General features: G+C 32.9%; 1 protein-coding gene across 13 annotated transcripts in view; it reads left to right on the forward strand.

The window, feature by feature from the left end:
* Window positions 1-12396, forward strand: part of ORC3 (origin recognition complex subunit 3) — a 70359-nt gene that overhangs the window by 26959 nt on the left and 31004 nt on the right. For all 13 annotated transcript variants that reach the window (XR_014022160.1, XR_014022161.1, XR_014022162.1 and 10 more), the window contains 2 exons: window positions 9709-9825; window positions 10672-10751. Coding sequence is in view for 10 of the 13 variants with exons in the window: in XM_081295518.1 (XP_081151644.1) it covers window positions 9709-9825; window positions 10672-10751 (197 nt within the window). In the remaining 3 variants the exon portion in view is untranslated. The remainder of the gene's footprint in view (window positions 1-9708; window positions 9826-10671; window positions 10752-12396) is intronic.

Consider the following 12396-nt stretch of genomic DNA (forward strand, 5'->3'; position numbering starts at 1 on the left):
TGTAGAGATACTGTGTGGATTTCTTTTGACATAGCAGTAGGCAATCTCTTTTTAATATTCATTTTTAAAGGCTCTAATAAAAGCATGTAGAAGCCAGATGGCTCAGTCACATACTGCTGAGTGGGTATTGATTTGATTGGAAAGTATATTATATATTGATAATATAGTACCAGGAAAGAGGTAATGATCTTTAAAAGTTATGAGTTAGCCATCTAAGAGAGGGACTATCAAAAGTAGGAGATTTTTTTTTCATTCTTGAATAAATAATACTTGGACATGATATGTGATTCAGAAGGCGAAGGAATAGGGAAAAGCCTTTTATCACATCTGCTAACTACTCATTTCCCTTCACTAGATATGTCCAGTGTTACTACTCTCTTATATCATTCTAGAGTTAGTGTCCATGTATACAAGTAATTATATATATTTTGGGACTCCTTCCTTCTTACAAGAAGATAAGTATAGGACAACACTTATTTTGTAGCCTTGTTTTGGTTTATACTTAATCTTGGAAAAAGTAGTAGGTACAGTATTCTGTTGAATGAATGTATATTTTATTTAACAAGTCCCTTGGTGATGGACATTCAGAAACATAATGTCTCATTCATACTCCTCATGCTTTTCTAAGAAAAACTTGCTAGAAAATTATAATAAAATTAAGATGAACTTGAAGATAAGCCGTAGTGCTAAGTGTAACTTTTGCTGATACATACTGTTTTCAAATTTTTATTTTTAATTTTTCTTTATTCATTTTTCCAGTGTCAGGTGTTGAACCTAGGGCTTTATACATGCTTGGCTTAACCACTGAGCTATATCTATAGCTCTTTTTCTAAATTTTGAACAAATTTTTATCTGAGAGGACCCATATTCTGTATAGTTTGTTTTTTGGAGGGGGCGGAGGGTGTAGAACTCGGGGGCACTCCAGCACTGAGCCACATCCCAGCCCTATTTTATTTAGAAACAAGGTCTCACTGAGTTGCTTAGTGCCTAACTTTTGCTGAAGCTGGCTTTGATCCTCCTGCCTCAGCCTCCCAAGCCACTGGGATTACAGGCATGCGCCACCACATATGGCTCTGTATAGTTTTAAATACTAATTTACCTACGATATAAAAATCTTAATAAATATTGAGAATGGCTTGGATTAAACATTATTTTCTATTGCAGAATCCACAATGAGCTATAATATATAAGCACTTCTAGGTTGGGTTCAGGTTCAGTAATCATTTTTAATCCCTGTAACATTTTCAAGAGCAGTACAGGAAGTCCTTAAATCACAATCAGGTAAATCTGGTCAAAAGGAAATTTAAGAAGCAGTGGGAAAGGATATATGTGTGGTTACGGAATCTTTTAAGATTAGCTAGTTTAGCTCTTTGTTGCGTCAGCTAGTTGTCAAGTGCATTAGTAAATGCATAGATTTTTTAGAGTATCCTTTAATTTTGAGATAATGGGGGGGATGTTTAATCTATTATAAAAATGGCTTGATGATTATTTTTTTAAGTGATTTTTAAAATATTTTCTATGCATTTCATTTATACCATACTTGTTGCACTATCAGCTTTGCTTGTTATTATCTTTGTTGTGTTGATTTTAGGAGTGCATTTTTTATCATTTAAGAATATACTTTTTTGAAACTTGAGCAGTGAGAAATATGAAGAAACACAATGATTGTACCCTTACTTTAAAAATGTCTTCTATAGGCTACCTGGTTAATTCAAAGAACAGAAAATACCTCTGTTAAAAAAAAAGAAAAGAAAATGAGTATGATTTTTTTAGTTTAGAATAAAAATATCTTTGAATATTTTATCCTCAGCGTAATGTTTCTGTTTTATAGTTTTATAGAAATGCATAATATTCAGTAATATGGTATTGCATGATACATAGCAAAATCCTGATCTTGACCTTAGAAACCTTATACTATGTGTACTTTAAAAAAATCACTTAACCTTATTTAAAGCTTAATTTCCTTATCAATAGAATGGAATAATAATAATTCCTAGTATGATTTCCTCATAGATTTAATAATCAAAGCTTATTCAGCAAGTGAAAATGATTTGAAAACAAATATAACAATAGAACTTTTACATGTGCAAATAATAGTTACTATTATGCATTTTTGTTATAAAAATTAAGCTATCAATGTGATAGTTTTACATATTACAATGTACATACTATATATAGCATATATAATAACTATTATGTAGATATGCCTACCATTAGAGTTATCCATTTTGTATCAGTTTTCTGCATTCAGATTTCTAAGAGCTAGACCTCTAAATACACTCCACAGAAATTCCCACTCTTTTTATCTTGACTATTTTTGCCCTAAAAATATGCCTTGCTTTCTGCCCTGTTGAATTAAACCAATGGCTCCCAAACTTTAGTGTGCATCAGAATCACCTATAGGGCTAGCGAGAATACAGATTTCTGGACTCCTTCCCAGAATACCTATTTTCATAATCTTGGGATGGGGCCCAAGAATTTGCATTTCTGTAAGGTTCTGGGTTATATAGGTTATGCTGATATGGAGACCACTCTTTTGAGAACCAATGAACTAGATTATGTAGAAGGCATAGATTGTTTCCCTGTGCCTCATTTTCTTAATTATAGAACTAAGCCATTAAGTCCTAATGTAAACAAATGATTGATCTCTTTTTATCCTCTGACTGAAAAACCCCTACAACTCCCTCACAAATAATGGACCCCAAATTGTAGATACTATTTCTGAACAGTATGCCAGCTTTGTATTTAATAAACTTTTTTAGAATGAAAAAATTCAGCTGACTGAATCTTGAACATTTATGGAAGATTCACTAGGAATTTTACACCAAAATGGGTCATTAGAATGCCAGAAAATTAACTGATGAAATACTAAAGATTCTTTGCAGCTTTGCATTTCTAAGTAGTATGTCCCTCAAATAATTGTACAGTGCAGCTGAGTATAGTGGTGAAAACAATAATTCAGAATAAATTTGCACAATCTTCCATCCTTCAAACTTACGATGACTCTCTAGCTTTCAAAGCCTTTAATAGAAATTTCACCACATAATCTTTAAGGTTCCTTTTGGTGCTAGGATTCTATGATTTTATTTACTTTTTATTTAATGTATTAGTAATAATTTTTTGACTGGGTTAAATTATTCAGATTCCTTGTTAAAATTTTTAGTGCTAAATTAGGTTTGGTACTAAATCGATTTAATTGAATATACATTAGTTATTATGTTAGACAACTATAAGTTGTAGGTGAAATGGCAAGATAAAGGACTGGGTATATTTTCACATATTTTGCACCATAGAGCTTTGGCAATCAGATTTTTTTTGACCTTTCAACTTTTAAAACGTTAATTTGTGAAGCTGGGCATGTTGACACATGCCTATAATCCTAATGACTTGAGAGGCTGAGGAAGGAGGATAGCATATTTGAGGCCAGTATTAGCAGTGTAGCAAGGCCCTAAGAAACTTAGCGAGACCTCTCTCCAAAACAAAACAAAACAAAACAAAAACCCTTAATTTATAAAAATATATTTCATGAAAAATTAAAGTGAACAGAACTTTGAAATTCACTATAATTACAGAAATTATTTTTATTATTTGTGCTTTAACTTGCTTCAAGTCATCTGAGGAGAGCTTTGAAGAAGATTGGGATCTCATATCATATTTGCATAATTGCCATCATTATCTGCTGATACAAAAACACTCAGCTTTTAAATACTAAGGTGTTTTTTGTTGTTGTTGTTGTTTTGGTACTAGGGTGTGAATCCAGGGGCACTTAACCATGGAGTTGCTTCCCCAGTCCTTTTTATTTTGAGACAGGGTCTTTTAAGTTGCCTAGGGCCTAATTAAGTTGCTAAGACTGGCTTTGAACTTGGACTCTTCCTGCCCCAAGCGGCTGGGATTACAGGTGTCACCATGCCTGACTAAACACTAAGGTTTTTAAATAAGTGAAAAACTCTTTTCCTTTTGTATCTTTTGTGCAAATGTTTGGGTTGGTGGGGGACATGTGGGAATGTCCCAGTTAGTAGGTAGTTTTTATACATCATATCTTGTGCAGTGCAGCCACCACATAAGACAGATTTTTTAAAAATCCTTTTGTGTAGATGAGAAGAATCACAAATGATTATATCAACTTGCTTGTCTAAAATGTCACAAGTAGTAAAAGTAAGATGGGGCATTAATGTCCTGGCCTTACATCAAAATCCCCTATACTTTGTAAAATACTTCACTGAGAATTAGTGCAAGGTAACACTTTATTAGTGTTTGAGAAATCTGAAGTGGGGTTTTCAAATATCATGGCAAAAAAATAATAAATGTAATTTGTAAAAGTCTTAAGAAAATGGTATGAGGCAACTTTAGCCTTTGCATTTAGGTTGCCATGTCCAGCAGCCCAAGTATGAGCCCTACTATATTCTACTGGTTCAATTAAAGAAAGGGAAACAGTCCTCTTCTTCCCATCAAATAAAATTATATATAAATATAATAAAATTATATATAAATATAATAAAATTATGTATATAATTTTGTCACTGTATACTATGTATACACACACATATATACACACCTTATTTTGAAGTGATTTTCAGGGGGAAAAAAATCAAGTCCCAATATCTTACCTAAGGTTAGGTCTGTTTTAATGATGTGCTCTTTGTGTCAGCTATACTGTATATTACTAGTAATGATTTACTCTTCATGTTAATCCTATACTGTCAAGAAAAAGTTACATTATGTTTAGCATATTTAATGAATGACCAATTTCATATGCTTCATTTAAGGAAATCAATTTATGTACTTAAATTCAAATCAAAGTTGTTTGACATAGTTTCATCTGATAAAGAAACTGTAGGCCTGGGAATATGTCAGTAGTAAAGTGGTTGCCTCACATGCACAAGGCCCTGTGTTCTGTCCCCAGCACTGAGTTGGGGCAGGATAAGGGTGGAGTGTTGAGAATTAAACTTTGTGCTGTATAGAAAACTTCCGCCTTTGCAGGTGACATTTGAAGTTTTATTATTCTGACCAGTTAATGTTGTAGTGTCTCTCTGCCTATTAGGCCAACCAGATTTAAATCCATTGAGAATGGAAAATGAGTCTTAAACTTCTTAGAATTGTAATAGATTATTATTAGAATTATAAAGAAAAAAAGATTACTACTAGAAAGGTAACCTAAGTCAGCACCTTCATTTTACAAATGAAAAACTATAACCAGGAGAAAGGAAGTGAAATATCTGAGTTATAGAACAAGTTAATGGTAGAGCAAGGATTTTTTTTTCACCATTTAGTATGCTTATAATGGTGATTTGTAAACAAAAGGAACAAAATTAGTTCATAAGTTTGGTGGAGACTTGCCTGTCATCTTTTGCTCCACCTCTTTTATTTCTTTTGACAGACCTAAAGGCATAAAGAAGAGGAAAATCTATTAGAAAAAAATAATAAATCTATTAGGAAAAAAATAATTAGAAAAGAGAAGAATAAAGGAAATAACGACAGTCTGTCACACATGATACAATGACTTAGGTATTAGATTAGAGTATCAGGAATCAGCACTTTAAATCCAAGGCCTTCATCAGGTGCTTCCCTGATCCACACTGCCATGGAAGAGTACAAGGAACAAAAGACAGAGAGGGATAAGACTAGCACTCATACATATAAGTGCTAGGAGAAAGCCATGGTTTGGCACTCTCATAGATATCTGTAATATGGTGATGAGTCAAGTCTGGCAAATATTGCCAGCCAACATTTCTCACAGATGAGAAAAATAAGGCTTTGTTATATAGCAAGATGATTAATAAGAAGTGTATTCTTAGTTAATAACTCTTAGTTCTAAAATTCAGTATAATCTGTTGTTTAACCAGTTTTTAATAATTAGTGAATTGACTAAAAAGAACAAATATTTATAGTCCTTTTCACATACTTTCTGAAGTTTTCCTGAGGTCATTGTTTATCCCCGTCCATACAATTCTAGATACAAAATTGATAAATATGACTGAAATTAGATGAGAAATTTTTTTTAAAAAGCAAAAGTATCATGGCAAATGTAATTTGCCTGATTGTTTTTTCTTTGTTTATATATATTTTTATATACACACTGGCTTTTCCAAAGTGATAATAGGAGCCCTGATAACAACCTCATGTAAGAATGGTTTTTGAATGAATGATAGGATTTATGAGATTTAAGATGACAGATTTAAGAGGATGTATTACACACTGAGTGGCAATTCACAGCCCAATGTAAATGGATTTTTTAGGTTCAGATCATTATTTTTAAAAATCAGAGCCAACATTTACAGGTTGAGAAATTTTATGTTATAAATTCAGACTTCTGCTTAAAAAACTTTAAAAAATTATCCCAGTGGCTCTGGAGGCTGAGGTAGGAGTATCACAGGTGCAAAGCTAGCCTCGTCAACTTTTTGAGGCCCTTAGCAACTTAGAGAGATCCTCTCTCTAAATAAAATATTTTAAAAAGGGGTGGGGATGTGGCTCAGTGGTTAAGTACCCCTAGGTTCAATGCCTGGGATCCCTCCCCCCCAAAAAAAATTAAGAAATTTAGGCCACATCCAGCAAAATGAGTGGTGGCTCTTACTTAGAAAGGAGACAAATGGTGGCCCTCATTCATTAATAAACTTCTTCATTCAACAAATAATTTTTGAGATCCTACTGTGCTAGTTATTCATTTAGGCACTGAGAATATAGAAATGATCAAAATAGATGAAACCCCTACCTCATGGAGCTTACACTCTATCAGGGAGACAAACAAGATAAGTCAAATATTATGGTAGTGATAAATACTAAAAATGAAACAGTGAAACCGAATGGGGGAAAATGAAGTTTGATGTGCATAGGATGTGGAGTTGAAATTTTAGATAAGAGCCTCACTGTAAAAAAGGTGAATTTTGAATAAAGACCTAAAGGAAGTTACAGAGCCTGCCATACAGGAATCTGGAGGAAGAGAATTCTAAGAGCAAATGGAAGGACCTGAGGTTAATGAGGCTGCTATGTACTTATTCTCTTTTTCTTATAACAGAAATATTTCTGTTGCTATACCTGTCTCAAAATTCAGTAAAGATAAAATGGTCTTCATGTTTTAATAATAGAGAAAGCATATTTGTGGGAAATAATTAATATTTGTAGACAAAGCATATCTTTGTTAAAAAAAAAATCATCCTAAACAGAATTATGAAATAAAATGGTACCAACTTTGACTAGTGTATAGAAAAGATACTTTAGGAAAAATGTAATGAGTAGAAAGTAGGATTAACATTTTTAACTTATTTTTCAGTTGTAAATGGACACAATATCTTTATTTTGTTTATTTATTTTTATGTGGTGCTGAGGATCAAACCCAGAGCTTCACACATTCCAGGCAAGCTCTCTCCCCCCTGAGCCACAACCCCAGCCCCAGGATTAACATTTCAATAGGCTTTGTGTTTGCATATGTGTAGTGCGAGGCTGCTATCAAATATTAAGTAGGAAATTTTCTCATGTATGAGAACCTTTTACAGGTTTGAATTTATAAAATAGTACCCATAAAGTATATTAGAAATTGTTCTCGTTAAGTAAAGGCATTGGCAGATTAATGTTATCTCAGTAAGACAGAGAACTTGGAAGACAAGTTACATGAAAAAGTTAATCATTTGTAATATTTTCTGTTATAGTTGATAAATAAACACGTATGAATAACAAAATCTTTCTTAAAGTCAGTGCAGAAGGCAAAGATCTAGAATGGTCATAATTACTTTTGAAAAATCCATTAGAAAGGTTCAACATAGGTAGCTTTTTTCCCAGTGTTGGAACTAGACCTCCATTTCCTCCATTGAGCATAAGATGAAATAGTCTGCTGTGTATAGAAAAATCAACAATCCAAAATATTTTAAAATATGAAAACTTCATTCAGCACAGAGGTATAACACACAGTGAGAAATATGAAAGAACTAAAGAGGAAAGCATGCACTTGCTCCAGAACATAGTTCCTTAAATAATGCAACATTGCCTTATACTGTGTTAAGTATTTATTTTCTGCTGTCATCCAAGTAAATTCAGTGAAAATATTCATTTTTATTGATTAGTTTCCTGTACATAAAATTACTCCATGAAGCAAAAGAAACTAAGTAGTACAAATAGCATGAAATATGGTGATTATTCAGTGGTAGATTTCTTTTTTTATATACTACTTCCTCCCCTACTTAAAAGCTATTTAAGCATACATTAAGGTGAACAATTAATAGCATTATGTGATCTTTGTTTTGGTCTACTATAAAAATCAAATTTAAATACTCTTTGATTATGGTTACTTTTGTTATGATAGGAAATCTTTTTTTTTTAATTACGAATTAAACAATGGAAGGAAAAACCATTTGGGTAGTAAAAGTTTTTCTTTCACTTGACTTGTATTTTTAGGTAATGACTCATACATTATTGACCAAGGAATTGATTTCTGAGTGAATAAGAGTTTAGAAAAATGTAGGAAGTTTGCTTGAATTTATTGATATATGTGGTGTTTTTTTCTGCAAAGATGATCACTAAAAATAATGGGTATCTGCAAGATATTACTGAAAGAAAGACAATGCACAATCAATTCTTTTTTTGACTTCTGAGAGAAGAAAAAAAACTGAAGAGCATGCCACAGATCATAATCCTCTTAAGACAATGCTATAAAAGTAATTAAAGCCCCAAAAATGCTTGGAAGGATATAGTTTTTAAAAATCATTTCTGTGCTATTTCATAAGAAATCCCAACACTCCTCTCTCCCTCAATATTTATCATCCATAGGTTTCTTCAGATACTTTTCACCTTATTACACTTGCAGGATTCTAAAATTATAAAGCTTGTTGTTGGCCTTAGATTTCTTTCTCATTTTTCTTTTCTCAGTGATAAATTGAGAAAAACCAGTTTTGAAGATTCTTAGCACATCAGAAATTTATCAGAATCAGCTCTGGTGCTTCTTGTAGGTTTCCTTCTTCACCTCCAGACACACTCTAGAAGTACTTGAGAAAATTATAAGCAGACCTTTGTCAATTGTTCGTTATGTTGGTACTGTACTCTCTGGTAATGTCTTCACCCTTCCAAGCCAGTGAGACGAAAGACAAATGAACCTTCCCTCCCTGTAATATATAACAGGTGATTGACATATAGACAGGAATATGATAAGGTACTCTCTTTCACACTTGTAATTTGGGGGACCAAGATATTGTGGCAATGATAAAGACACCAGGAGATAACATTCCATTATCAATTCTCCTATGTATAAAATATCACCAGACTTAAGACTAAATAAAAAATGCCCAGCCTTTATCCTGAATTTAATATGTATTTCAGGGCTGGGGATGTGGTTCAAGCGGTAGCGCGCTTACCTGGCATGCGTGCGGCCCGGGTTCGATCCTCAGCACCACATACCAACAAAGATGTTGTGTCTGCCGAGAACTAAAAAATAAATATTAAAAAATTCTCTCTCTCTCTCTCTCTCTCTCTCTCTCTCTCTCTCTTTCTCTCTCCTCTCTCACTCTCTCTTTAAATAAAAAAAAGAAAAGAAAAAAATATGTATTTCAAATTTTCATGAGTTGAGGAGGCTGATTTGTAGTTGTGACTCTTCTTGTCAATTTTCCAGAAATAAATAAATAATTAAACATTTATAGAAATATGTACATATATCCATGAAGTAGATTTTATTATTAGTTTATTTTTCTGCCTTAAATATTAATTATGTACTCTGTGATTTTTTAGGAGGAAACACAATCCTTACTAGAAAATCTGCATGTTTACCATACAAATTATTTTCTGGTTTTGAGATGTCTTCATAATTTCACCTCTTCTCTTCCAAAATACCCACTGGGTCGACAGGTAATGGCTTTCACATTTGGAATCTATAAAATAGAAATAACAGTGCTTTCTTGTTTTGATTCCTGTAGCATCCAGGCTTCAGAATTTGAAATGGATCTAATTCTTAAAATAAGAGCACAATCCACTCCAGCTGTACATAGTACTAGTAATTGAAACAGTGTTTGTTGTTTGTTCTATGGCCACAGCTAGAAACAGCCACATGAATCCCAGTGGTATTGTTTCCCCTACAATGTATTTGTGCTGAGGCATTTAAATTTTCTTTGTTTTGCATTTCTTTTTCACCTCTACATACAGAGAGCTAGTTTGCCACTCTTAGTGAACTGGAAAAAGGAATCTGAAAAATGCTTAATGGTTAACCTTGCATTGCACCAAGAATTAAGAGACAGTTCTGCACCTTGCAGAATTATGCTCAGCTAACTTTTGTGTTATACCCTAAAGCTATAACCCATATATAGAGTAGAATGGAATAATTCCTAACTTTCAGATCCTTAACTTAAAGTTTTGGGAAACAAATACAAGTATATAAGAAAGACTTGTTTATGAGATGCTTTCAACCTCAGTGGGCCTTTTTTTCCTCACATTTATCATTTTCTTACTGCTAGGTAACTAGTGGTATTAGCCAATCCTTATATGTTCTTATTTTACTTTTATGAAAATTACATTCCTGAAGAGTCTGATCCATATAATAAATGCCAAGGTTGTTTTTCATCTAAAAAAATTAGCTTTTAATAACATAAATTTTGTGTGTGTGTGTGTGTGTTGGCTCTATATGTATGATTTTGCAAACTAGCGGAATATAACTTCTTGTATGACTTTTAGTTCCTCACAAATGTTGTTCACTTATAGATCAGAGAGTTGTACTGCACATGTTTAGAAAAGAACATATGGGATTCAGAGGAGTATGCATCAGCCTTGCAGCTGCTGAGGTAGGTTTTTTTTAATTGTTGTTGTTGTTTTCTTTTTTTGTCTGCTTTAAGCCTGCCAGAAACACCTTCCTCCAGAACTCTGCCTGCCGAAAAGTTTCATAAGTAGCCATATCTTGAATTTATGCTTATAGCTGTGGTGTTTTTAATCTAGTAACAATCCATTTTTTTTCTGGCATATATTCTTGAATTCATGCTTATAGGTGATGGTGTTTTTAATGTAGCAACCATTCATTTCTTTGCTTGTTTTTGAGCTTTGATTTTTAAAGGAAAATCTGTGATTGTTTAGTCATATATTGACATTATGCAAGAAGAGCTTAAATGGGGATTATTTTAATTCAGTCAACCTAACATCATGGCAGGGAAAGTTAAGTCATGGAAGACAGCCATGGCCCTGACTTCATTGGGTAGAGAAATGGCATCATTGAATTGTATATACCCTGTGAAGGAGGTCACAAAGGCTGGCCTTGATTAGGAAGTAACAAGGAGTAAGGCTTTGATGCCTTTGCCCACCTAAACTGGCCCTATACACTTTAACATTGGATAATTACTTATCTAATATTATAAGATGTCCTATTATTATTACCAGGTATCAAAAGATCACTTATCATCCCTGACAAATAAACCTTTTAAAGTTGTACTCATATTTTCCTAGGCATGGTGGTGCTTGCATATAATCCCAGCAATTTGGGATGCTGAGGCAGGAAGATCACAAATTTGAGGCCAGGTTAGGCAACTTAGACCCTGTATCAAAATAAAAAATAAAGGGTAGAGTGCTTGTCTAGCATGCATGAGGCACTGGGTTCGATCCCCAGCACCAAATAAAAATAAACAAATAAAATAAAGGTATTGTATTCATCTACAAGTAAAAAAATATATATATTAAAAAAAATTAAAAAGGGTTGTAACTCAGTGATAAAGCATCCCTGGGTTCAGTCCACAATACTACAGGGAAAAAATTATACTCATCAGTATCATTGACTTTACTTCTTATATGTATTATGTATGGTGACTTTTAGTTTTCCATAAAAGAATGATCACTTGGATAGTGAGAAAGGGAAATCAAATGTGACTAAGTTGCTGCACACAATCTTGTAGTTTTCCTCAGTGGATATAAATACCTATATGAAAATATTATAAAATATAAAAACTGAATATTTTTTAAGTCCTCATTTCCTCTGGTCCACAGAAAAAAACAGATGGGCATAGTAGGAGGCAAATTCACACTTAAAGCACATTAAGTCCAAAAACTTAATACAAATATTAGTGCTTTAGCAGGTGCAGTGTTAAGATATGAAACTAATTTCATGCTATCTGGAAAAATAACTCCCCATGGAAACTTGATTGCTACTGAAAAACTATTTTTTATTCTATTTTTTAAAATCCCAATAAATGATTTCTGTGTACTTATAAACTTGAACAAGAATATTTCTGAGATTTATTTTGCTTTATATTCAAGTAAACATGTCTATCTTAAATACCCAATTGGTTCTTGCTGGGTTTTCTGTTCTAATTTCATGATTAGTGATTTTCTTCCTTTTTTATATAAATATGCTCAAACTCATAGATTCATTTGTCAAGTAGGAAGTTGTTCCTTTGCTTTTGAACCTCCGTAACACTGCTGATCTTGGTATAGTCAAGGATCAAG

This window comes from Spermophilus citellus (assembly GCF_964194105.1).
Source record: "Spermophilus citellus genome assembly, chromosome: 5".
NCBI classification, from domain to species: domain Eukaryota; kingdom Metazoa; phylum Chordata; class Mammalia; order Rodentia; family Sciuridae; genus Spermophilus; species Spermophilus citellus.